Source organism: Myxine glutinosa, chromosome 5 (genome assembly GCF_964187855.1).
Source record: "Myxine glutinosa chromosome 5, kmMyxGlut1.1, whole genome shotgun sequence".
Taxonomy (NCBI): domain Eukaryota; kingdom Metazoa; phylum Chordata; class Myxini; order Myxiniformes; family Myxinidae; genus Myxine; species Myxine glutinosa.
Genome location: NC_136265.1, coordinates 109,378,160 through 109,404,247, shown reverse-complemented (window position 1 = coordinate 109,404,247; position 26,088 = coordinate 109,378,160). Strand labels below are relative to the sequence as shown.

Here is a 26,088-nt window from a genome sequence, read left to right as displayed (position 1 = left end):
TTACTTCACAAACAAATCAACCAAACAAAATACCCAAAAAGAGGGAGCGGAGACAAGATGGGGAGAAGGGGAAGCACACAAACACAACATCCGAGAGCAGGGAGATGTGTGGAAGGGAGAGGGCCCGGGGGGAGGAGGCATGGGAAGGGGGGGGGGGGGCGGGAGGGAGGGAGAAGTATAAAACACAAGGACACCAAGGACTTCCTGGACAGAAGTTGGTATTTCAAAAAAGTGGAATTGGGGTGAAATTAGCGGGGGTAGAAAAGATCAAGGTTTTGGATGGGGGAAGATAGATGGTGGTGAACAGCTGTTTTAAAGACATGGAGGGTGGAGTGGGATTGAAGAGAGTGAGGGAGTTTGTTCCAGAGGCGGGAGAAAAGAGGAATGAAGGAGTGAAGGTGAGCAGAGAGTCTTGATTTTGGCAGTTTAACCATAAGAGGGTTGCAGGCAGATCTTGTGTGACCTGCAGGAATATTTGCGGGACAGAGCCCAGAGAGAGCTGGGGGGGCAAGGCCAGAGAGGAGTCGGTAGAAGACGGAAAGACCACCAACCTGCCTGCGGTGAGTGAGTGAGAGGCCCTTGGAGTTAGCTTCATCGCGGGAGATTCCAATGATTCTGAATGCTTTGGTTTCAACAGCGTGAAGGCGAGCTAGGTGTGAGGCAGGAGCACCAGCCCAGAGGGGAGAGCGGTATTCCATTGAGCTGCGGATGAAAGCCTTGTACGTGGTGAGGAGCTCAGGTGTGCCAAGGAAGGACTTCGCACGACGGAGGATGCCCAGTCGGCGACTGGCTTTGGAGGCCAGATTTGAAATGTGGTTTTCCCAGGAAAGATCATGGCAGATTGTGAGACCCAAAAGCTTGAATGACAGAACTTATTGGAGAGGATTATTCAGAAAGTGGATGGGAGGGTTGTCCAATCGGTCTTTTCGGAGAGACATCGTAAGAGTGTGAGATTTGTCAGGATTGAAAGACATGTTCCACTTGTTTGCCCAATCTGTGATTTTGTCAAGGTCTGCAGAGAGTGAGGAGGCTGCAGACTGCCGATCTGAGGGATGAAGAATGGAGCGACAGAGAGTAGAGTCGTCAGCAAAGAGATTTTTGAAGCAATGTTTTACGGCCGGATGCCCTTCCTGCCGCCAACCCTTTTTGTCGCCTTTTACGACAAACAGGGAATTACCAGTGAACTGGTACTCAATTAGCCGACCTCGGAAGGATGACAGGCTGAGTCAACCCCCTTGGCGTTAATTCAGCGATCGACCGGGATTCGAACCCAGGATCCTAGGATCCTAAGCTGGCACCCTAGCCGCAGATCAGGGGATGGGATATGAAAATATTTCAAAGGCCTTGAGTATCCCTTGGAGCACAGTCAAGACAATCATTAATAAGTGGAAGACGTATGGAACCACCAAGACCCTGCCTAGATCAGGCGGTCCCTCCAAACTGGATGACCAAGCAAGGAGGAGATTGATCAGAGAGGTCACCAAGAGGCCAATGGCAACTTTGAAAGAGCTTCAGGCCTTTATGGCAGAGACTGGTCACTGTGTTCATGTGCCAACAATATCCCAAGCACTCCACAAGTCTGGCCTGTACATCAAGGAAGCCATTACTCAAAAAAACCCACCTTGATTCCCAGTTGAGATATGCAAAAAACCACTCTGGATATTATGAAGCCATATGGCAAAACGTTTTGTGTTCTGAGGAAACTAAGATGGAACTTTTTGTCCTAAATGCAAAACGTTACGTTTGGTGCAAACCCAACACAGAACATCACCCAAAGAACACCATCCCTACTGTGAAGCATGGCATCATGTTATGGGGATGTTTCTCATCAGCAGAGACTGGGGCACTTGTCAGGATAGATGGGAAATTGGATGGAACAAAATACAGGAAAATCCAAGAGGAAAACGTACTGCCCTCTGCAAGAAAGCTGAAATTGGGACGGAAGTTCAACTTTCAGCATGACAACGACCCGAAGCACATGCCAAAGCTCCAATGGAGTGGTTAGGGAAGAAAATGATAAATGCCGTTGAGTGGCCCAATCAGAGCCCCAACCTAAATCCAAATTTAAAATCTATGGCATGGCTTGAAGATTTCTGTCCATCAACAGTTTTGTCTGCCATGATCTTTCCTGGGAAAACCACATTTCCAAGCTGGCCTCCAAAAAGCCAGTCGCCGACTGGGCATCCTCCGTCATGTGAAGTCCTTCCTTGGCACACCTAAGCTCCCCACCACATACAAGGCTTTAATCTGCAGCTCAATGGAATACTGTTCTCCCCTCTGGGCTGGTGCTCCTGCCTCACACCTATAGCTCGGCTTCACGCTGTATAAACCAAAGCTTTCAGGATCATTGGAATCTCCCACGACGAAGCTAACTCCGAGGGCCTTTCACTTACTCACCGCAGGCAGGTTGGTGGTCTTTCCGTCTTCTACTGACTCCTCTCCGGCCTTGCTCCCCCAGCTCTATCTGGGCTCTGTCCCACAAATATTCCTACAGGTCGCACAAAATCTGCCTGCAGCCCTCTTATGGTTAAACTGCCAAAATCTAGACTCTCTGCTCACCTTCACTCCTTCATTCCTCTTTTCTCCCTCCTCTGGAACAAACTCCCTCACTCTCTTCAATCCCACTCCTCCCTCCAGGTCTTGAAAACAGCTGTTCACCACCATCTCTTATCTTCCCCCATCCAAATCCTTGATCTTTTCTACCCCCGTTAATCCACCCAACATCCACCTCCTTCAAATCCCGTTTTCTTTCCTGCAAATCCTAGTAGTGTCCATCTTGTTTATCCCGTGTACTCCACCCAAGCCCTCTCCCTTCCACAGATCTCCCGATGTCCCTGTTCTCTACTGTTTTTGTGCTTCCCTCTCCCTCTTGTCACCCGCTCCCTTTATTATATGTTCTTTGTGCTCGCTCTTACATGAGCCTAAACTTGGTAAACAAAAAAGGAAAAAAGATTTGGCCTCAGACTTGTGTTGGAGGGGTACAACCACCGTGAAGAGTCATCCCCGCTCGTTGCTCTCCTGGAGAGAGTCCCGTACGTCTTTGTACATCTATGGTTTTGATTACCCGGTCAGCCTCTTGCACCTGACTAATTTCCTCCCGTGCTGCTTTGCATCGCCATTTTTGTTCTTGAAACTTCTCCTTCACCCGAAAAAACGTTCCTATAAACATCGTAAATATTCTTTGTATTCATTGTTGTTCTGCGCTTTCCTCCATATCCCCATCTCCAAAACATGACTTTCCAAGACACCTGCCATGATAGTATTCAGGAGGCCCTCCTCAAAATACTGTCTGATTTCTCTCTGGGAGTGGAAACGAGTCCTGTTTTGGCAGGTTCTGTTACGTGATCATCCTGTTGTTCTGTCACGTGATCATCCTGTTGAGATTGGTACCACAAAGTAGCATTTATGGACCAACTGTATTCTTGGTCTTTACCAACGACGTCTCTCTAGCTTGCACCTGTGTAAAAGCTGCACCTTGTGTGACAGTTTGTTACACTTCCCACCGATTGGCTCCCACAGCATCCTTCTCTACAGATCTGGAAAACATAGTCATTGACAAACTACCTGGAACAGGTATATTAACACAGAAAATTGCCAAGCCCTCACACTGTCCCTCGATGAGGCTTGGTCGTCAACCATACCCACCTCTCCACCCTTCATACCTTTACTCAGTCCACCCACAGCCCACCATGGCCTCCCAACATCTCCCAGAAACCCACAGCTGATGTCTGCGGCCAAGGCTAAGCTGGATACTCATTCCATTCCCTCATGTCGCCATTAACTCGTCTTTGGAACAGATTCCATGCATCTCTTGCTAAGTGCTCTTCCCTCCAGTGTTTGAAACACACTGTCCATCACCATTTTATTACTTCTCCCATACCTGCCCCTGATCTCCTCCACTCTTTTTGACTCCCTCCCTACCTTTAATTATATTTTTCCCTCTATTCCCGCCACTCAACTACATATTCATTCAAAAAAGGTAAATTAGAAAGCATGTGAATTTGGCAAAGCCCATCCACGTCCGTTTGTATTCGGGCCTTTTCTTCTTCTTCTTCTTCTTCTTCGTCTTCTTCTTCTGTATTCTCGAAATGATGTAAACGGATTTAAAAGAAATGCAAAATGAAAACTGATGATTTATGCCGCCTTAACCTTTGAGCTTTAGATCTAAAAAATAATCAGCTTCTACCTTTTGATTGGTGAACAAATTATATGACCGAATATGCAAATTCTTTAAATTTCAGGTCAATCGGATGAAAATTGATGATTTTATGCGACGCCGACCTTTGACCTTTTGACCAAATTATTAATTTACCTTTTCTGCATTATCATAATCAAGCTATGGTAAAAAGTTACGGCCCGGACACACACACATGGACAGACAGACAGATATACAGACAGATACACACACAGACAGACACACATAGACAGATACACACACAGACAGACACACACAGACAGACACACACAGACAGACACACACACACAGACAGATACACACAGACAGATACACACAGACAGATACACACACAGACACACACAGACAGACAGACACAGACAGACACACACAGACAGATACACACAGACAGATACACACACACACACAGACAGATACACACACACACCGACACACACACAGACAGACACACACAGAGACAGACAGACACATGCACACACAGACAGACAGAAACACACACACATGGACACAGACAGACAGACAGACACACACAGACAGACACACACAGACAGATACACACAGACAGATACACACAGACAGATACACACACAGACAGACACACACAGACAGACACACACAGACAGATACACACACACACAGACAGACAGATACACACACGGACACAGACAGACAGACACACACAGACAGATACACACACACAGACACACACACACACACAGACACACACAGAGACAGACAGACACACGCACACACACAGACACACAGAAACACACACACGGACACAGACAGACAGACAGACACACACAGACAGAGACACACACACACACACACACAGACAGACAGACACACACACGTGATTACACTACCCCTTCTCCTGCTGTGCAAGGAATGGACTAATAAATATCAGGTGAAATCTCTATATAATTCCAGCAATCTCTGTGTGTGTGTCTGTCTGTATGCGACCGCTGTTTCTCGACAACTACCGGTCCGATATACTTGAAACTTGCCAGGTATATTGCTGGGGACCCGAGGATGTGCCTTTTCAAGGTTTGAAATTAATCGGACAAGTGGTTCCCAAGGTATGGTCACCGTACTCGCAAGCCGTTCGCTTTGGCTTTGCGAATGGACCAAACCATTTCATGTAAATAGAGGGGGGGGGGGGGGGTTCTGTGGTCGTTACTGCCACGTGGTTTCAAAGTTTTTTTTTTTTGTTGTTGTTTGCACGCATGTTTTTTTGCACGCACGTACGGGCAAGCACGTACGTGCGGGCACGCCCTAGTATTTCAAAATGCCAATATTTCACAAGTTGGAATTTTTAACTATTCCAGGCCCCAAAAGCATCATCCCCCACCCGACCTGATTCCAACAGATAAATGACCCTCAGTTTGGGACAAAAGGTAAGATGATCAACAGACGCACCTGGAGGTCCAATAAAGCCTTGAGATCCCCGCTGGCCGTGCGCTCCAATTCTTCCAGCAGCACCCTTGAGCCCCTGAGGGCCTGGAGGAGGTTCACGGACAAAACCTGGAGCTATTACAGGCCCAGGAGGTCCACGAATGCCGGGATCACCTATGGGAGGGAGATCGAGCCAATGAGGAACGGCGAATTTATCATATCAGGGTGTTCGCTTTAATTACCCGAGATAATTACTTTGATTAATTTACCGAAGAAGATTATTTTAAACCTGTTGCTGGTGTTCGCTGCGACATGAAAGAATGTGTTCTGGAAAGCGAACCGGGAAGTGGGAATTCCAAATAAACACAATTTAAAAAAACCATTCTTCACACACACAATAGCATGAATGTTTCAGTCATTTGTGTTCACATTATGTAACATAGACAAAGGAGCCAAGGTAATAATACTGACAAGGTGTACGCCTCATGTCTCAGTTACCGAGTGACCGTCAACCATCTGGCACCATCTTATTAAAATTCTACCATTTTGTAGTGTGGTAGAATAAATCTTTATACAATGTAACTAGTTATGAGATTGGTGAGTGAACCCATAGGTGGTCGTAAGAATGTTAGGAATGTATCTCGCTCTGTTAAACCTTGGAGTTCCTTTGTCCACCTGTATCATGGCCCCGGGCTAACACACATTCCCAAGCCTTCACTATTGACTTGGGACATCGGGATGCAAAGAGGGTGAAGGAACTCCCCAGCAGGGGGGCGAGCATGCATGACCTCGGGGCATTTGCGGAGAAGGGATTAGCGCGACGAGGCCCATATAAACCAGAGCAAACTTTGAGTCAGGACACTTGTCCTCAGAAGCCCTGCCCGACGGAATGAACGAATACCAACGAGAAGCAGCGCCAGGAGATCACCGGCGAACAAGAGGAACCAACGACTTCAATAACTAGATTCGTTATAGTGTTGTAGTACCTATTATATTGAAACAAGTGAATTAGGAGTTAATAAAGTCTGGATCTTTGTAAACCTGTTTTCCGGTCATTGGTCTTGAGTCCCAAACCACCACCACGACAATATGGAGGCACCGCTGGCATCAATTGGACACAAACAAGATCTTTAAAAGGTAAGTGTGTCTTGTTTTTGTCCAGTATGATTTCCGAACCTGGGAATAGTTTTTGTACATACATGGTGGAGGACGTGGTGTGGGGCTTCCTTGCGCACCGATGCCGCGATATAGGTGGCGTAACGAAGTCACGGATGGAACATCGACAAACGATTGTAGCTATTATTCGTGTTTTTCTAAATGATTTCTGTAAATACGTATTTTTTGCGCTGTCTAAATAAAATGCGCCAGGTCGACGCTGGTCATTAAGGGCCTTACTGTGACCTGGGAGCAAACGGGGCATGAGTGCACCATGCGACCATTTGCTTCCAAGTCGTCTAAGGCCGGTACACTCGTTTACATACCCGTACACGTGTAAAGTAGTTTACACTTGTTTTTTTTGCACTTGCTCAAAGCACGCGACTTGCTCGGCGTGCGACAGGGAGCCGGGAAATGGAGTTATATTTATATATATATATATTTTCCCTCATTCCAATTTATGGTATTGTGACAAAACGGCTTATATCTTTGGAACGGCTGGTCGGATTTAGACAAATTAAACGGAATTGTGTAGGACGAAAGCCGTGGGTCCAAAGTAAGAAAGAAAAAAAAAGAAAAAAAAAAAAGGGGGTGGAGGAGACGGAAAATTTTCGCCAATTTTTTCCCACCATTTTATAACACCTAAAAAATCGTTCGATCAACATATAAATAAATATGTCACCTACAGGGTGAACCGTATCTTGCCAAAATGTGAAAATTCCGTTTTTTCGTCATGACGTCATCAAATGACGTCATAGCGTCAAACTGTTTACAGATCTGGGAAGCACTCATCAAAGGCATTCATATGAGGTATTACTCGATATGGTACCTACGATTTCAAAATTTGACCTTGGGGTCAATAATTTTCGACCTCCAGCGCTAACCATGAAGGTCAAGGCCGATCGCCACCAAAAACTAATCAGCTGCGCGCCGGACCATATACTAGATTCCCATGAAGTTTGGAGACGATCCGATCAAAGTTACTCAAAAAATTAGTGTTTCGTCGACCTCCATGATTGACCACAAAGTGACCTTGACCTTTGACCTTGACCTTCAAAATTTTGTGTGCTGAAGGGTATCTCTATAGGACTCTGATATGCGAAGTTACAGGAGTTTCCAATAATAACTGTGGTCTACAGAGTGATCTAAACGTGAAAAAAAAATGATTAACCACAAACAAAAAAACAAACAAACATACAAGCTGACTAATACATCTTGCAAAAACTTCGTTTTGGCAAGATAATTAATGACAGACAACGCCATCTCATGCCGGTCCAGAATTATTATGAAAGATGGCGATTGGATGAAAATTGCATAACGACACTCCCTCACTGTCCCTCATTGTCCCTCATGTCCATTCCGGCTACCTGTCTCTTGCTCCCGCTCCTTCCCCCTCCCTCTAGTTCCCATTGGCGGACGTTTTACGAGAAGCAAAGCGTTTTGCAGGAAGCTTCCAGGAAGCAAAACCAGTGCTGTTGTTTTTTTGACGAAATTTGTCAGACAGATAGCATGGGTGACACAGACGAAATGATTGGATTTTGGTGAAGACCCAGGTTCGAATCCGGCTACGAGAATTGTTTAAAGTGATTCTTCACCATCGAGAGATCGGGTGAAAAGCGATATACATTATATTTAACATGATATACTTATTGAAGTTATTATTTTAATATTATTCATATATTAAAAAAAGTTATGGATGAGTGAATGAACCTGGTGGATGAGTTGGGGAGGTGACAAGAACACGCCGATTACATTTTGGTTCAGGTCCGAATCCAGATCCGGCCTATCAGTGGGATACAAAACATAAACTGTTCACCAAGGCGGAGAGCTCTCTACTGAGCGTCGTTCTAGTTGTGTGTTTGTTCGTCTGGGCGATATCTTAGCCATCCTTTGAGCTAGGAAGCTGAAATTTGGGGAAATTGGTGAACAAGTGCTTTTGAAAAATAATAATAATAATAATAATAATAATAATTCTTTATTATTTGGTTAACCAGTTTGTGTGAACCCTCAACCTCAACCTGAGTTGAAGTTGTTGCTGCAGTGTTGTTGTTTTTTTTTGTGTATTTTCTCTGCACCCCATGCTCGCAGATTTGGTTGGAACTTGTTGTTGGAACTTGTTGTTGGAACTTGTTGTTGGAACTTGTTGTTGGAACTTGTTGTTGGAACTTGTTGTTGGAACTTGTTGTTGGAACTTGTTGTTGGAACCTGTTGTTGGAATTTGTTGTTGGTGTGTGGGAATTGTGTCTTGTGTCTTCTGTGTCTTGTGTGTGTCTTGTGTCTTGTGTCTTGTGGGAATTGTGTCCCACAATGTGTGTGTGGGAACTTGTTGTTGGAACTTGTTGTTGGAACTTGTTGTTGGAACTTGTTGTTGGAACTTGTTGTTGGAACTTGTTGTTGGAACTTGTTGTTGGAACTTGTTGTTGGAACGTTTTGGGAACATTCAAAGTTGGGTTTTGCTAACGTTTCCACAACGTCGCTACAACGTTTCACTTTCGTTGTTGCAACGTTTCGCTCCAACGTTTTGGGAACATTCAAATGTTGGGTTTTGCTAACGTTTCCACAACGTCGCTACAACGTTTCACTTTCGTTGTTGCAACGTTTTGCTCCAACGTTTTGGGAACATTCAAAGTTGGGTTTTGCTAACGTTTCCACAACGTCGCTACAACGTTTCACTTTCGTTGTTGCAACGTTTTGCTCCAACGTTTTGGGAACATTCAAATGTTGGGTTTTGCTAACGTTTCCACAACGTCGCTACAACGTTTCACTTTCGTTGTTGCAACGTTTTGCTCCAACGTTTTGGGAACATTCAAATGTTGGGTTTTGCTAACGTTTCCACAACGTCGCTACAACGTTTCACTTTCGTTGTTGCAACGTTTTGCTCCAACGTTTTGGGAACATTCAAATGTTGGGTTTTGCTAACGTTTCCACAACGTCGCTACAACGTTTCACTTTCGTTGTTGCAACGTTTTGCTCCAACGTTTTGGGAACATTCAAATGTTGGGTTTTGCTAACGTTTCCACAACGTCGCTACAACGTTTCACTTTCGTTGTTGCAACGTTTTGCTCCAACGTTTTGGGAACATTCAAATGTTGGGTTTTGCTAACGTTTCCACAACGTCGCTACAACGTTTCACTTTCGTTGTTGCAACGTTTTGCTCCAACGTGTTGGGAACATTCAAATGTTGGGTTTTGCTAACGTTTCCACAACGTCGCTACAACGTTTCACTTTCGTTGTTGCAACGTTTTGCTTCAACGTTTTGGGAACACTCAAATGTTAAGTGAATCGGATGAGAATTCACGAGTTATTTAATGATTAGAAATTAATGAAGTACTTATTTAATTAATTACATTTCTTTCTCTTCTGACCATGAACTTGGTGTCGACCTGCAGGCCAAACCGTTGGTCAGATGAGCTCGATACCTTGACCAATCATCGTAAGTCACTTGATTGGATGCATATATTAATTATGACATCATAAATCACGTGACATGGCGGCCATGGTGGATTTCTTGAAAACCTTTAAAATGCATCCCTGCGTTCATTTTCCGATCGATTGAGTTGAAATTTTGAACAATCGGATCTGGACTGTCATTGTTAACGACTCTGGCATGCACCCGTCCAATCAGGATGGAGCGGTATGGTCCCCGGATCATCACTGCCCGCAGTTTTAATTAGTTTTACTTTTACCTTTCACTCTTTCTGTTCATTGTTCTCGTGGTCATACAATTTTTTGAAGACATGCACATGTCATGATATAGGAAATGTTTGTTCTGTTGAACGGAAGAAATGTTTATGGTTAATAAATTCAATGTGGGAGAGGGCAACACCACAAAGCATACCTCTTTAAGGTGTGTATAAACCCTGGAACATGTCAGCAATCAATACGATGCTGAAATGGTATTTTTGAAGACATGCATGTCATGATATAGGAAATGTTTGTTCTGTTGAACGGAAGAAATGTTTATGGTTAATAAATTCAATGTGGGAGAGGGCAACACCACAAAGCATACCTCTTTAAGGTGTGTATAAACCCTGGAACATTTCAGCAATCAATACGATGCTGAAATGGTATTTTTTGAAGACATGCATGTCATGATATAGGAAATGTTTGTTCTGTTGAACGGAAGAAATGTTTATGGTTAATTTAATTAAACGTGGGAGAGGGCAACACCACAAAGCATACCTCTTCAAGGTGTGTATAAACCCCGGAACATTTCAGCAATCATGACGATTTTCTCATGTCACCTGAAATGGTGTAATATTATGTAATATGGTCGACCTTGGGTTTGTTTGGGTTTGTTGTTTATTTTTGTGGATGTATATTTTTGTGTATTTTGCATATATTTTCACGACTAATTCCAGTTAACACCCTGCAAAATTTGCTCGTTTTTCTGGCCGAGTCGAAATTGCGTTGAGTTCCTATGGCATGCGCCATTAAAAGCACCGTGTAATGGTTGAGCTCCCTTTATTCCGTTTTGGTCACGCGAATGAGCAGACAAAATGACGAATGCTGCGGCTGGAGCAGTAGAAGCGATTTTTCTTTTACTTGTTTAATGATTATTCGATATTGTTATGACTTATTGTCAATAGGAATACTAAGTGGTCAGGAGGTAGCCTTTTGCTATGTACAGTTTATTTTATTGTTGATTATACCACATAGCTGTGGTGATAAAGGAAATGTTTGTTTTCCAAACAGATGATTATGATATGACCATGATTATAAAATCATGATGATTATTATGAATGATATCATAGGGTTCCAATGCAGAATGAATGCACGAACTTGGAAAAGAACTTTCAAGCCCTATGGGATAAATTGGGTATTACAAGGGATGGAGTTTCAAAATTTAGCATGATTGAAGGAATTTGACAGTCCCATTTCAGGAGTTTTACGAAATTTATATTGCCAAGAGATTTTGGGTACTATTAAAAGAAAAATGATGAGATATTTTTCCCAAAGAACTTTAATATCTGCCATCCATTTTGGCTGTCTCACGAATGAAGGATGAGTTGCCTTTAGTGGTTGCAAAGAAAATTTGTGGAGACCAAGCAAAATGGGAAAATATGTCAGATATGACCCTAGGACAGAACAGTGATTCATCAATTGACATGAGGTATGAACCAGAGGTGACGACCGATGATCTTCAATCTCAGTCAATAGATGGACCTGTCCTGACATCATTGGGGAAAGGGCTTATGCAAGGAGTCATCCAAAATTATTAATTTGATTTATTGATGAATATTGATAAATTAATTGATGTGATTGGGGAAAGGGGACATCATTGGGGAAAGGGCTTATGCAAAGAGTCATCCAAAATGATTAATTTGATTTATTGATGAATATTGATAAATTAATTGAAATTGAATAATTGAATTGAACTGAATAAATTTAATTGAATAAATTTAACTGAATAAATTGAACTGTATAAATTGAATTGAATATATTGATTGTTTGATTGATGAAAATGCGGTCTCAAGAAAGAAGCTTTAATATCTTTGTGAGATATTATCAATGTGAAGACAACCTTGGAAAATTGAACAAGATGGTGAGTTTATATATAGATATATATGTGCGGTTACCATTGTGTGATTTCCCCTTCAACAGAGCGGACACCTGAGGATTCACCCATTTCATACTGACCCTCTGGCTCATCTGCAAATACTGATCTGTGAGATTGGATTGTGCAAAAGCCACAGGTGAGAGAGATTCTCTGGAAATCACCGTTTGAACAGGTGGAGAGATCCTTCCTGGAGGTACGAGTGAAGCTTTAGAGGAACAAGCTACAACACATCCAACGCTACTTTGATAAAAGGCAGAATGGGAAATGGAGCCTGCAAGAATACACAAGGACAACCAGAGATTCCACAAAAAGGTACTTGTACATATCATATGTATGACCGTTATGGTGCCGAAGCTATAAGGCAGGTCGAGAATTGGTATTTGTGGACAAAGGGAAATGCTGAGGAGTTTCCAAGAGATGGTACATTTGAGCGAAGTCGATTGGAAAGATTGGAACAAAGATTGAGAGCCAGGAAGAGACAGAATCTAACGGTAGACTGGCTTGCATTCCATCTTTGGGATGGTGAATCCAGACAATGGGAACAGCAACAACGGATAACGGATCTAGAACTTAAAATAAAAAGGATACAGGATACAGTGGAGGAGACAAATGCACAACTGCCCTCGAAATTAGGAATGAAAGTGACAGTTGTCCCATCTGATTTCCAGTTGTCTCCCCAAAAAGGACGGTACAGAGAATTTTTTCCTGTTTCAGGAGATAACGAGAGATTGCAGTGGCAACTCAGGGATGTAGAGATGCAGCCCAGCAATACAAGTGCACAGGTGCACAGACCAGGCAACGACAGAAACCGGTGTTTCAAGTGTGGACAGATGGGACATTGAAAAAGAAGATGTCCGTATGTATACCAACAGGAAGACAAGTTCATAGGGTAAACCAAGATCAAGGGTACCACTGCTTACCGGTACCTCAGAGAATGATTAGGCCTTCATTGCGGCAAATCCCAAATGACGATTGGCCTCAACAGATTAGATTACTGGACAAACATGAATAACTGTCGATGATTCTTGTGTCTGAAAAGGTTTTCGGAGCAAGAATTATTCATTTTTTCTTTTGCTTGTAAGCAAATTGATAATTAATTGATCAAATGCCGAAATTGGATCTTTTATGTTGGGCACAAAATTTTAAATTTACAAAGTTTGGAACAATTGCTTTGCAATTTTTTTTTGGCAAACCAAGTGACAAGAGTCACATGATGATCAGGTGGGAATTCCGGACTATTGTTCCGCACGATTGATAGGTCAGTGGTCGACTGACATACAAATGGGTGGGTAGTCAAATTTGGATAAATTATTGTGGGAACTGAAAGGGTAATTTCAATGTGACATCATAGGGGTTTTCTAAGAATAAACTTTTTGGTCCATTTGTGTATTAGCGTTTATAAAATTGAAGGACAAATTTTGAAAAATTGAAATAAAGTTGACACCAATCCTGATCTGTAAATAAGGGTTCCAACACAAACAAATACGCATAATGCATGTGTGTGTGGGTATTTTGTGTGTCAATGTTAGTGTTTTTGTTTTTGTGTATCAATCTTACAAGATTGTTGACACCGACAGTGTGCCTTGTCTGAAAATAGATAGTTCCATGGGGATGGGATCGCATATCGAGAGAATTCGTAAAATAAAAAATAGAAATATAATTTGATTATGAAAATTATCACTTTTGTCAAGGGAGATGGAGAATAAAGATTTGATTTGCTGAGTTATGAGCAGCTATTCATTAATAGTAAAAAATTGGGAGTAATCTTGGGATTCCATTGTGATCGAATTCATATGAGAATCAAAGCTATTTATGGATATGAGCTTCATAAAAATGTGGGAGTACAAAATTAGCCAAATTTTGGAGAGGTCTTACACTGACTTCCCAGAGTACTCTGCTCACGGATTTTTATATATATAAACTTGAATTTTATCAGCATATAAATTGTGCTGTATGTATGGATGTGTATTAGGCATAGATGATATGGGAAAATAGTAAAGAAAATTTTGCTGGTTTGAACTATTGTGAGTTTTGAGTTCTGGAGTTCAAACAAAGTCACTGGTTAACAGATGAGAAAGGATAGTAAATAAATTATTCGATGCTGGGTAAATTAAGTACGATATTACTAAGACTTATGAGAGCTATTGTTCTTCCTTACAGCAGTGGAAAATTATTGGAAAAAATTAGATCCAACATAATGAATCTATAAAAGAATGTGATAGGGATAATATCCTCAATTTGTACTAATTATTTGATTGTGGGTAAAGGAATTAATTTATCGTAGTGGATTGTTAACAGCAGCCTGAAAATGTCCTGAGAGTGTGCATCCATGTAATCAGAAATCCCAGATTTGTTTTTACAAACAACATTTTGGTAGAGGTCTTGTGTGGACGAGCACTTCCTTGGTAGATAAAAAAAACGGTACTGCATGCTGGCAGCCACGTTTGCGGCCAGTTAGGCCAAACAAATTGAGAGGAAATTGTAGTTAAATACGTAAGTTACACATGGCTATTTGTAAAAAAGGAAATTTGTTGAGATGGGAAACATTTTTCAAAGGTTTATTAAAGTGTTATAATATGACATGTGGCAAGGCAAACTATTGGATGGGAAAATTAGATCTGGTTATAGAATAAATTTATTGACCCCTTGAAGTTAATTCTTCGAATCATTGTTTCACTGGCATTTTTTGTTCACATTGGAAATAGTTTGGTAGAGCTTTGGTTAAAACCTTTGGTTGCAGTATCTTGGAACGAATTGATAAACCATAGGAGATTGATAAGAATAGAAACAAATATGGACCCAAAATAGAAAGTTGGATTCATGCCTCTCATTGCAAGCAAGCACATGGGGCTAAGGTGGACGATCCCACAGAAAATGAGGCTGCACCTAGCAGCCCAGCAGAACATTCAGTGGCGGATAAATGATAGTCGTGATTTACAGTCATTTGAATTACATTTTAACACCCCTTGCATTGATAAACATTACATTTTCAACATGTGATATTCCTACTTGGGATAGTGACATTTATTTGCCTACATGACATACAATTACCTACTGATATTAATACAACATGAGTGAAAAATGTATCACAACTACACTCATGATCAGGGGATTGAGTTCAACCCTGGGACATAGGAGGATCAGGGTAAGACAAATAATCTGATTTATGTTACATATTAAGGGATTAATATTAAGGGATTAATTACATATTAATATTACATTACATATTACATATTACATTAATTACATATTAAGGGATTTTCTTTATTTGCCTTTTAGGAAGCTTGTTAGTTTGGTATATAATGTTGAATGTCATCGACATATAATTATGTCATAGGTATGAATATATACAAGGAGTAGCAGACTTGTTTGTGGGTTTAGTAGTTATATTGGCAATTGTTTTAGTGGTGGCTTGCTTGAAAGCCTTAGTGACGGTGTGTTTGAATAAGGTAACCAACAACACGATGATAACGCATGAAGTGACAAATGAGGAAAGAAATGTGGAATCACAAGAGGAAGACTTTTATGGCGACATAAATACTGAGATTAAAAGATTAAATCAAGTGATGTTGCAAATGAATATAGTAGAATTAAGATAATGGCATAACGACAATGTTATGAGTTGTGTCAATTACAAGATCAGTGAACTCATATCACCACGAGTGACACACTGTTAGAAAAAAAAAAGGGGGGAAAGTAAAAGTGGAGAGGAATTCTGGCAATAATACATTATGCTTAATTTGTTGGTTTGGGAAAATTGTTGTTGGGAATTAGATATTCCCGTTTGTGATTGTAATCATATACAATTAATTTTCTTAGAGTAGTGCTAAAATACCTGCATGAGTTAATTTTTGAACTATATTAACCTGAAAGCATTTGTGGATGCTATTCTTAGTTTAGTAGTGAAATACATACCTGATTGAATATTATTTGTGTGACGCATATAAATGAATATAACTTTTAAATGTTTTAAGGAAAAACAACAAATTGTTGAAAGTGAAACTGTCGGAAGACATACATGATTATGCTGATTTCATGGTAGGATGTACCCTATCTGATTCAGTGTGTGTGGAAAGCAGATTCAGATGTGACTGAGCATAAGGATAAGACGAGATCACATTTGAAGGGGGTGCTAACGGAATTGGGAAGAAGTTCGAGAAAGAAAATTTGTGGCTAAAAAAAAAGGAGGTTAATCGTGGCATACACCCTCTTTCTCAAAGAATGATGAAGATATTCTCCTGTATAACTTGGAGATGGATGCTTACCTTCACCAAGGAAATTTATGTGACCATTTGCCTAGATCACACTGCAACATATGAAGGAAAGGCGATCACTTACTCTTGTTTGAAGGCTTCGAACATTCATCACATCAGAAGTTGCAGGACAACGACATTTTACCTGCAACCTCTGCGAAATGCGGGGACATATGTTATTACTTCACCAACTTCCGGGGAGCCAGCATGGAGCTGCAAACCAATGGCTGTGCCTTTTCACAACAGCTGTGCACGATTCTGCGGGCCACTCCTGGTATGGACCATGGATGACCTGAACACCATGGTCCCAACATCATTGTGGATGCATCCGGCATCCCTGTTCCACATCTTGCTGGCCAATCAACGTCACACCAATACTTGCTGCCCACTCACAATGAGGGAGGAGGCAAGTCGACTACAACTGGGCGAAGGCCTTGTTCAGGAATTACTATGGTTTACAGCAAAAGTGGCAAGAATGCTACATGGAGAGCAGGGTCAGTCTATGACTCCGCACTGTTACCACAACAGCGAAATCCTACACGAAGTAGTGCAGGTGTTATGAAGACAGAAAATGTTTCATACCTGGATTCAAACACAAGTGATCAGCCCTTCCTTTCAAACAAAGTCAACATTTGTGTGGAGGCAAACGTTTTTGCCAGATGGTGCAGATGCTTTACAAAACTTGAAAATGAAGTGAAATTGTTGTATCTTGGTGATGGTGAAGTGTTGTTTTGAAAAAATATTTGTGATGCAAATGCAATAGATTGAACAATATGGAAGGAGTCAATGACCAACGAAATGTTTTGTGATTCTTGCAGGATGACGGTGTATGCCTAAGGAAATTGGATTACCAAAGTTATGGTTTGAATACTTGTATTGATGTTTACTTGGAGTGATTGATTGTTTACTTATACTTGTATTGATGTTTACTTGTAGTGATTGATTGTTTACTTATACTTGTATTGATGTTTACTTGTAGTGATTGATTGTTTACTTATACTTGTATTGATGTTTACTTGTAGTGATTGATTGTTTACTTAAATTGATGTTTAGATTAATGGTTAATATAAACATAAAACAAAAAGATGGGGGATTGTGGTAGAATAAATCTTTATACTATGTAACTAGTTATGAGATGGGTGAGTGAACCCATAGGTGGTCGTAAGAATGTTAGGAATGTATCTCGCTCTGTTAAACCTGGGAGTTCCTTTGTCCACCTGTATCATGGCCCCGGGCTAACACACATTCCCAAGCCTTCACTATTGACTTGGGACATCGGGATGCAAAGAGGGTGAAGGAACTCCCCAGCAGGGGGACGAGCATGCATGACCTCGGGGCATTTGCGGAGAAGGGATTAGCGCGACGAGGCCCATATAAACCAGAGCAAACTTTGAGTCAGGACACTTGTCCTCAGAAGCCCTGCCCGACGGAATGAACGAATACCAACAAGAGGCAGCGCCAGGAGATCACCGGCGAACAAGAGGAACCAACGACTTCAATAACTAGATTCGTTATAGTGTTGTAGTACCTATTATATTGAAACAAGTGAATTAGGAGTTAATAAAGTCTGGATCTTTGTAAACCTGTTTTCTGGTCATTGGTCTTGAGTCCCAAACCACTTCCACGACAGTAGACAACATTGAGGTGAACCGAGCACAACAAATTCACAATACCATATTCCTTTTACTTTAAAAAGTCATGTGTGTGTGTAAACATATACATACACACATACATACAGGTACACACACACACAAACACATACACATATATAAAATAAACACACATACACACACACACACACACACACACACACACACACACACAAACACATACACATATATAAAATAAACACATACACACACATATATATACACACACACACACACACACACACACACACACACATATATAAAATAAACGCACATACACATATATAAATACATACACACATACATACAGGTACACAAACACACAAACACATACACATATATAAAATAAACACATACACACACATATATAAATACATACACACACATACACACACACAAATACATACACACATACACACACACACACACACACACACACACACACACATATATATATATATATATATATAAAAATACACACACACATACACACAAAGTTTCCAGTACAAAATCCTCCTCTTGACCTACAAAGCCCTCCATAACCTGGCCCCATCCTACCTGGCTGACCTCCTCTCCAGACACACTCCCACCCGCAACCTCCGCTCTGCCGGTACCAACCTCCTGACCCCCCCCCCCCCTATCCACACCAAATTCAGATCCTGGGGGGACAGGGCCTTCTCCATCGCTGCTCCCACCCTCTGGAACTCACTACCTCACACCATCAGAGACTCCTCCTCACTCACCACATTCAAAACATCACTCAAGACACACCTGTTCAGCACTGCATTCAACATTCAACCCACAGCATTTAACCCCTGACTATCACTTCTCCTTCTCCCTCCTTTTGCTTTAAATATTTCCCTATTGATTCTTGTCTTTTTGCAATTGTTGTTTTCATGTATTGTTATGCATTATGTTTTGCACTCTGTCAAAGCGCCTTTGGGCTTCATGAAAAGCGCTATACAAAATAAATGAATTATTATTATTATTATATAAACACACACACACACACACACACACACACACACACACACACACACACTCACACTTGCTCCACTATACAGATTACAATGAGTGCAATACTGTTCTTCATACGTCTTGTGCCATCATGTCCCAAGTCTCCATTGAAGACATGAAATTCTAACAAGTCCAAGAGTCAAACCTCAAAAATATTTAGACTCGAATGGGACTTCAGCTTTATGTTTCTACAAATCCTCTATTTTGTCAGTCATAATATGGTATCCGATGTTGTTTACCTTAAAATAAATGCCATTACCTGTTGGGCCTCTGTCTCCTTTCAAACCAGAATAGCCATTGTCTCCCAGGTGTCCCTTCATGCCAGGAAAGCCCATAAGACCTTGGTCTCCATGACCACCTACAAAGAAAAATGACAAAACATTGTCCACAAGTTGTTATTATTGATTGTGCCAAGTGAGTTGATTCACTCAAACTAAAATAAATAACCCCGAGTGGGCTGACGGTCTCTTGAGGTTGTACTTCAGAGCTATGCTAATTTTTGCCCCCCGCCCCCTGGGAGCCCCCCACCACTTCATCCAAAATCGAAAATGCGAAGCTCAAGTGATTGTGGAACGAGTAGAACATTAGTGTAAACAAGGGACGAGTAGGGATCCAAAGTTGCAGGGTTAACCTCTCCTCCCAGCCCCCACCGCTCCTCCCCCCCCCCCTCCCGGGAGCTCCCCCTGATATTAAACCGAAAAAGGAAAGCTCGAGCTATTGTGTAGGGATCCGATGTTTCAAGGGGTAATCTCCCCTCTCACCCTCCTCCCCCCCCCCCCCCACAACGATTGTGGGCGCTTCTGTCTTGTATCCATGTGTCAAGTTTCAGAACAATCACCTGGATGATAAGGGAGGAGCAGCAAAAATAGGAAATAGTTTACGGACGAAGGAACATACACCCAGAAATCACGACCCATTTCATAAGTTCATCTCTTCGAGAATTCAGATGAGGTGACCTAACTAGTCTGTTTACCTGGCCTTACCATGTATCAAAAGGCAAGAAACTTCAACAGCTAAAGACACTTTTGAGAATTGAGGGATTTTGTGAGACTTTATGGAGGAGCATGAGACAACCGCCATGGGGAGACTTTATGGAGGAGCACGAGACAACTGCCATGGGGAGACTTTATGGAGGAGCACGAGACAACCACCATGGGGAGACTTTATGGAGGAGCACGGGACAACCGCCGTGGGGAGACTTTGTGGAGGAGCATGAGACAACCGCCATGGGGAGACTTTGTGGAGGAGCACGAGACAACCGCCATGGGGAGGCTTTGTGGAGGAACATGAGACAACCACCATGGGGAGACTTTCTGGAGGAGCACGAGACAACCGCCATGGGGAGACTTTCTGGAGGAGCACGAGACAACCGCCATGGGGAGACTTTATGGAGGAGCACAAGTCTCCCCGTCTCCCCATTTCCCCACAGTGAGCCTTGGAATCAATCACTTCCAGGGGAGTCAAGGAGAAGCAGCTGCACCAGCATAGAGTATGGATGCCTTATTCCATGATACTTTGGATGAAGGCCTCACACACTAATGTGCTCTGAGCGGCTCGTAATGAGCATTGTGTGGAGGACATTGAAGTGTCCGCTTGCCTCAAAAGCCAGTTCAGTGATGTGGTCCACGGTCCACCTTAGACAGGTTGTGACAAAGATTGTGAGGTGGAGATCATCCAGGAGCTGCACTTCTTCCAACGGTTTGTCAGAGAAGAACACTGGAGGTTTTAAAGCTGGTCCTTTCAGAGGAGCAAAGTGACACGATTTGTCTGCCTTGGGAGTCATGTTCCAGGTTTTCTATCCAATGACATTTTTTCCAGATAAAAAGGATGGGGAAGAGGGGGGATGAAGATGATGAGGCGAGTGGAAGGGCTGGTGAGATGTTGGAGTTTGGCAAGCTGAAGGGGGAGGGTGGGGGAGGGGGAGGGCATGGGGGAAACCTACATGGAGTGGTGAAAGTGCCATAGGGGAGGGAAGGGGCATATAGAAGGGTTCTCAGCCAGATGCCGAAATTAATAACAACCTGATCCACACATTTTCCATCCAAGTTCCAACACATGGTCAGAAATGCCACAGCCAGGGTGGAAATGTGGACAATTAAATGGATGTAAGAAACTACCTCTGTCATTATGGCAATAACATACACTATACTGACTATAGGGATATCAACTGAGGACTAATGACAGTGTTTGGATGCAGGCAAGTTTTGGAATATTTCACATCCATTTTATTTTCCTCAAGATATTTCCCTGCGTCTTCAGCCAATGCAGACCTTTTTGCCCAGACTGTCCAGGAAAACCAGGAGTCCCCGCTTGTCCATCATCACCCGGTGGTCCATTTGCTCCAGGCCGTCCATTAATACCAGGATCTCCAGGATCTCCTTTGGTAGCAAATGCTGTTGATTGTCCAGGGGGACCAGGAGGACCTGACGGACCTGAAAAACATAAAATAGCGTGCTGATGAACATTAGTCTGCTGATGAACATTAGTCCGTTGATGAACATTAGTCCGTTGATGAACATTAGTCCGTTGATGAACATTAGTCCGTTGATGAACATTAGTCCGCTGATGAACATTAGTCCGCTGATGAACATTAGTCCGCTGATGAACATTAGTCCGCTGATGAACATTAGTCCGCTGATGAACATTAGTCCGCTGATGAACATTAGTCCGCTGATGAACAAGTATATTGTGCCCATATGCTTGATAGTTGCTTAGGATTCCTGCAACGGACAAATAGTGAATGTTCTCCACACTCACCTTGAGGACCTGGAAGTCCTTCACGACCAGGGTCACCGACAACGCCTTTGGGATAACCTCCAATCAAAACACCAGGTGGACCCGGTGATCCAGGAAATCCCCGAGATCCAGGAACTCCTATGGAAGTAATAGTCAGTTGAACAAAGTTGCTCAATGCAAAGAAAGAATGGGGAATGAATACAACAACAGAACAACATGCATTTTAAAGGCCATTTTCCCTACTAGAGCGGGGGTTAGCCTTGCGGTCCCCATGACAATCTTCTCCATTTTGCCCTATTTTCTGCATCTCTCCTTGTTAACCCCCTTGCCAACCCCCTTGCCCGCATTTCTTCTTCCACCATCTTCAGCCAAGTCTTTCTCGGTCTTCCCCGTCCTCTACTTCCTTCTACATTCATTTCCATCACTCTTCTCAACCAGTCACTTTCATCCTTCCTCAACACATGACCAAACCATCTCAACCTGTTCCTCTTCACAGCATCAATCACAGGCTCTATTCCCATCAACTTTCGCAATTCATCATTTGTCTTTCTCTCTCTCTCAACGATACTCCGCACATCCGTCGAACCATTCGCATTTCCACCCTTTCCAACCTTCGTTGCTGCTCTACGTTCATTACCCATGTCTCGCTCCCATAAATCATAACATTTCTCACACATGCAGCATACACCTTTCCCTTCAGCTTCAACGACACTGCCCTCCTCATCAGCACGCCACTCAGTTCCCGAAACGTCTTCCATGCACATCTCACTCCAGCAACCGTTGCCGAGTCTGATCCACCTTCTCCATTCAGCATGTCACCGAGGTAGCAAAATGTTTTCACACCTTCCAGCTTCACGCCCTCTCCAAGATCCAACTCAACATTTCCTCCATCTGCAGCTCCCTCTGTGCACACCTTACATTTGAATGTAGCTGCCACACTGGTTAATGACCCTCTCAGACCACTACATTTTTGATGAACCCACTCAGCGCACATTGTACATTGAATGGAGTTCACTCCAACACCCTTCCTGCACACAGCACAGGGCCACTTCCCAGTTCTTTCCACCTCACCACATGCTTTACCACTTGCCATCACCTTCGTCTTTCCGATATTCACCTTCAGACCTTTTGTCTCCATACATTCCTTCCACTTGTTCATCTTTTCCTTCAGTCTATCCATACTTTCCGCAATCAACACCAGATCATCTGCATACAACAACTCCCACGGTAAACCCTCCTTTACATTCTGACCAGCACCTCCATCACAGCTACAAATAGTAGTGGACTTAGTACCGACCCCTGATGCACTCCCCCCTTCACCTCAAACTCACCACTGTTCCCGTCCTTCGTCCTTACAGCTCTGCGTGCTCTTTTGTACATTGCCATCACTACTCTGATCAACCATTCCTCCACTCCTAACTTCCTCAATGCCCACGTCAATACTTTGCGTGAAACCCTATCGAATGCTTTCTCCAGATCAACAAACCCAAGAAACAACATCTTCCTCTTTTCCATGTACTTCTCCTGCAACTGCCTCACAATGAAAAGCACGTCTGTCGTTCCTCTTCCTGGCATAAATCCAAACTGCATTTCGTCGATCTTCACTTTCTTCCTTATCCTCCTCTCCAACACCCTTTCCAATACCTTCATTCCATGCTCCAATAACTTTATCGCTCGGTACGAGCCACACTCCAGAGGGTCACCTTTCCCCTTGTATAGAGGGACGAGGGTACTCAGTTCCCAATCCACTGGAATGCGGCCTTCTTTCACCACCAGATTACAGATCTCTGTCATTCTCTTCACACACCAACTTCCTGCTGCCTTCAACATATCTCCCACAACTCCCGTCGGCCCTCCCGCTTTTCTACCCTTCATTGCTTTTATCGCTTCCTCAACTTCCTTCTCAGTTATCTTCTCTGCCGGTCCTAAAACTGGGTTACTCTCTATGTTGCCATCCCATTCATTCTCTGTATTCAACAGCATTTCCATATATCTTTTCCATCTTCCTTTAATTCCATCTGGGTCGACAACGATTTGTCCCACTTCATCCTTCAAGCAACTCACCCCCATCACATCACACCTCTCTTTCGCTATCTGCTTTGCAATCCTGAATACCGCTCTCTGACCCTCTTCCGAATCCAAGCGTTCTCCGAACATTTTCCGACATGCCTCCTGCGCCTTTTCTACCTCTTTCTTTGCAGCCTTCCTGGCTGCCTTATAACTTTCATGCTCTGCTGTTTCTGCTCCCGTACCCTTTGCCTTCTGCCACTCCTTGAACTTCTTCCTCTTCTCGTCAATCCTCTTTCCAACTTCGTCATCCCACCACCATGTTTCCGAGTGACTCGGTGGTCCTTTTGTCCATCCACATACCTCACCAACGGCTCCCAACAGACTAGCCTTCATTGACATCCAACCACTTTCAAGCTCAACCACATCATCCTCGACCCTACTCAGCCTCTCTTTTAATGCCTCCCTTACTGTCACCTCTTTCAACCTCCACACCTTCATTCTCGGTTGGTACTTCACCCGCCGAGCTCTCCTCGCACCTTTCACCCTTATGTCGCAGACAACCAAGTGGTGCTGTGAAACAGGAATGAATATGTCTTAAAAATTTTTACATACCACTGTTTCCTTTGGTTCCCTTGATGCCAGGAAAGCCAGGCCCACCAAACCCATAACCTGGGTCTCCAAGCATTCCTTTTGGTCCAGGATAACCAGGTTCACCTTTCTGACCAGGTAGGGAAAAACCTGCAGGATAACATGTCTTGGTCTTAAGAAAAATTAGGGAATGGAGACCTACCCGGTGTCAAAGTATCCACCTCTGTTATGTATGCAGATGTGTGTGCGTGTGTGTGTATGTGTGTATGCGTGTGTGCGTGCATGTGTGTATGTGTGTATGCATGTGTGCGTGTGTGTGTGTGTGTGTGTGTGTGTGTGTGTGTGTGTGTGTGTGTGTGTGTGTGTGTACCCATGCGTGAAAACCAGGAGGTTGTTATTGAGTAGAAAATTGCATCAACAAACCTGGAATGCCTGGAGAACCTTTGGAACCTGGTAATCCATTCAATCCTTGTAGGCCAGGTGAGCCAGGAAAACCTGCAACAAAATAGAAAATAAAACCACAACCCAAAATGTTGAAGAAGGTTTGGGTTGGAATCTCAAAACCATTCCATAATCCTCTAATCTTGTCATGAAAACATTTATCATCAACAATCGAGGAATAAAATCCAGTATTAAGAGGGGCTGGGACTCAGCAGCACCACAATTGCTGTTGGTATTTATACACGAGAAGGGTACCAGCAACTGACGGGGGTTTGTTGATGTCTCACCTGGAATGAGCATTTTTTTTTTTGGTGTGTAAATATTCAGTCGGCAAATGTCGCAATGGGTGTACCTGACTACCTCGTTCCAGTCTACCAGCTAAGATTTCCAATCCGTGCTTGTGGTACCTCCGAAGTACTGCTTGATGGCGAGGGTGATATGAAAGCTCGGCTTGGAAACGGATTTAGGCACGTTTTGGGCCTACCGCCTAACGAAAGATCATAGAATGTCTTTCCATACCAACTGACCACCTCCAGGCACCAATCCATCTCCACGTCGCTTATTCAGCTCCAGACCTTCCTCCACTCTTTTTATTCCCAGGAGCTTTGCTTTCGGCAATTTCCATTCAGTATTTCCCACAGCATTTCATTCTGGTTTCCCATTCCATGATCCATAAATGAGTCGTTTCAGTTTCACTTTTCAATCTCGGTTTCGTTTTGAGATATCAGTTCCAATTGGTCTTTGCAACTTGTGATGCGATGCGAATAGTGCATGGAAAATATAGTCAAAACAGACTTTGGGAGGAATCTTTTTCGATTTTCTATAATTTATTAAGTGTTTTCAGGGTCGTAAGGGTCATAAATTAGTCTAAAGTGTTTAAAGGGTCTAAGGCACTTGAAAGGGCCTAATGGGTCTAAATGTGTGTAAAGTCTAAAGGGTGAAAGACCAAAAGTGTCCAAAGACTCTCAAGTTGTCCAAAGGGTTTTAAAAGTCAATAGGTCTGAAAAGTGTCGAAGAAGGTGCATATGTCTCAAAAGGGTCTAAATGGGTACATGAAGGGGTCTAAAGGGTGTAATGGTCTAAGGGGTG

The 26,088-nt window shown here is 42.9% G+C and overlaps 1 protein-coding gene across 2 annotated transcripts in view; it reads right to left on the bottom strand.

The window, feature by feature from the left end:
* COL4A6 (collagen type IV alpha 6 chain) overlaps positions 1–26,088 on the bottom strand; it is a 576,802-nt gene that overhangs the window by 14,871 nt on the left and 535,843 nt on the right. For both annotated transcript variants that reach the window (XM_078778521.1, XM_078778522.1), the window contains 6 exons: positions 24,982–25,053; positions 24,583–24,708; positions 21,982–22,098; positions 21,495–21,656; positions 19,484–19,582; positions 5,615–5,764 (listed from right to left, as the gene is read on the bottom strand). In XM_078778521.1, coding sequence (XP_078634647.1) covers positions 5,615–5,764; positions 19,484–19,582; positions 21,495–21,656; positions 21,982–22,098; positions 24,583–24,708; positions 24,982–25,053 — 726 coding nt within the window. The remainder of the gene's footprint in view (positions 1–5,614; positions 5,765–19,483; positions 19,583–21,494; positions 21,657–21,981; positions 22,099–24,582; positions 24,709–24,981; positions 25,054–26,088) is intronic.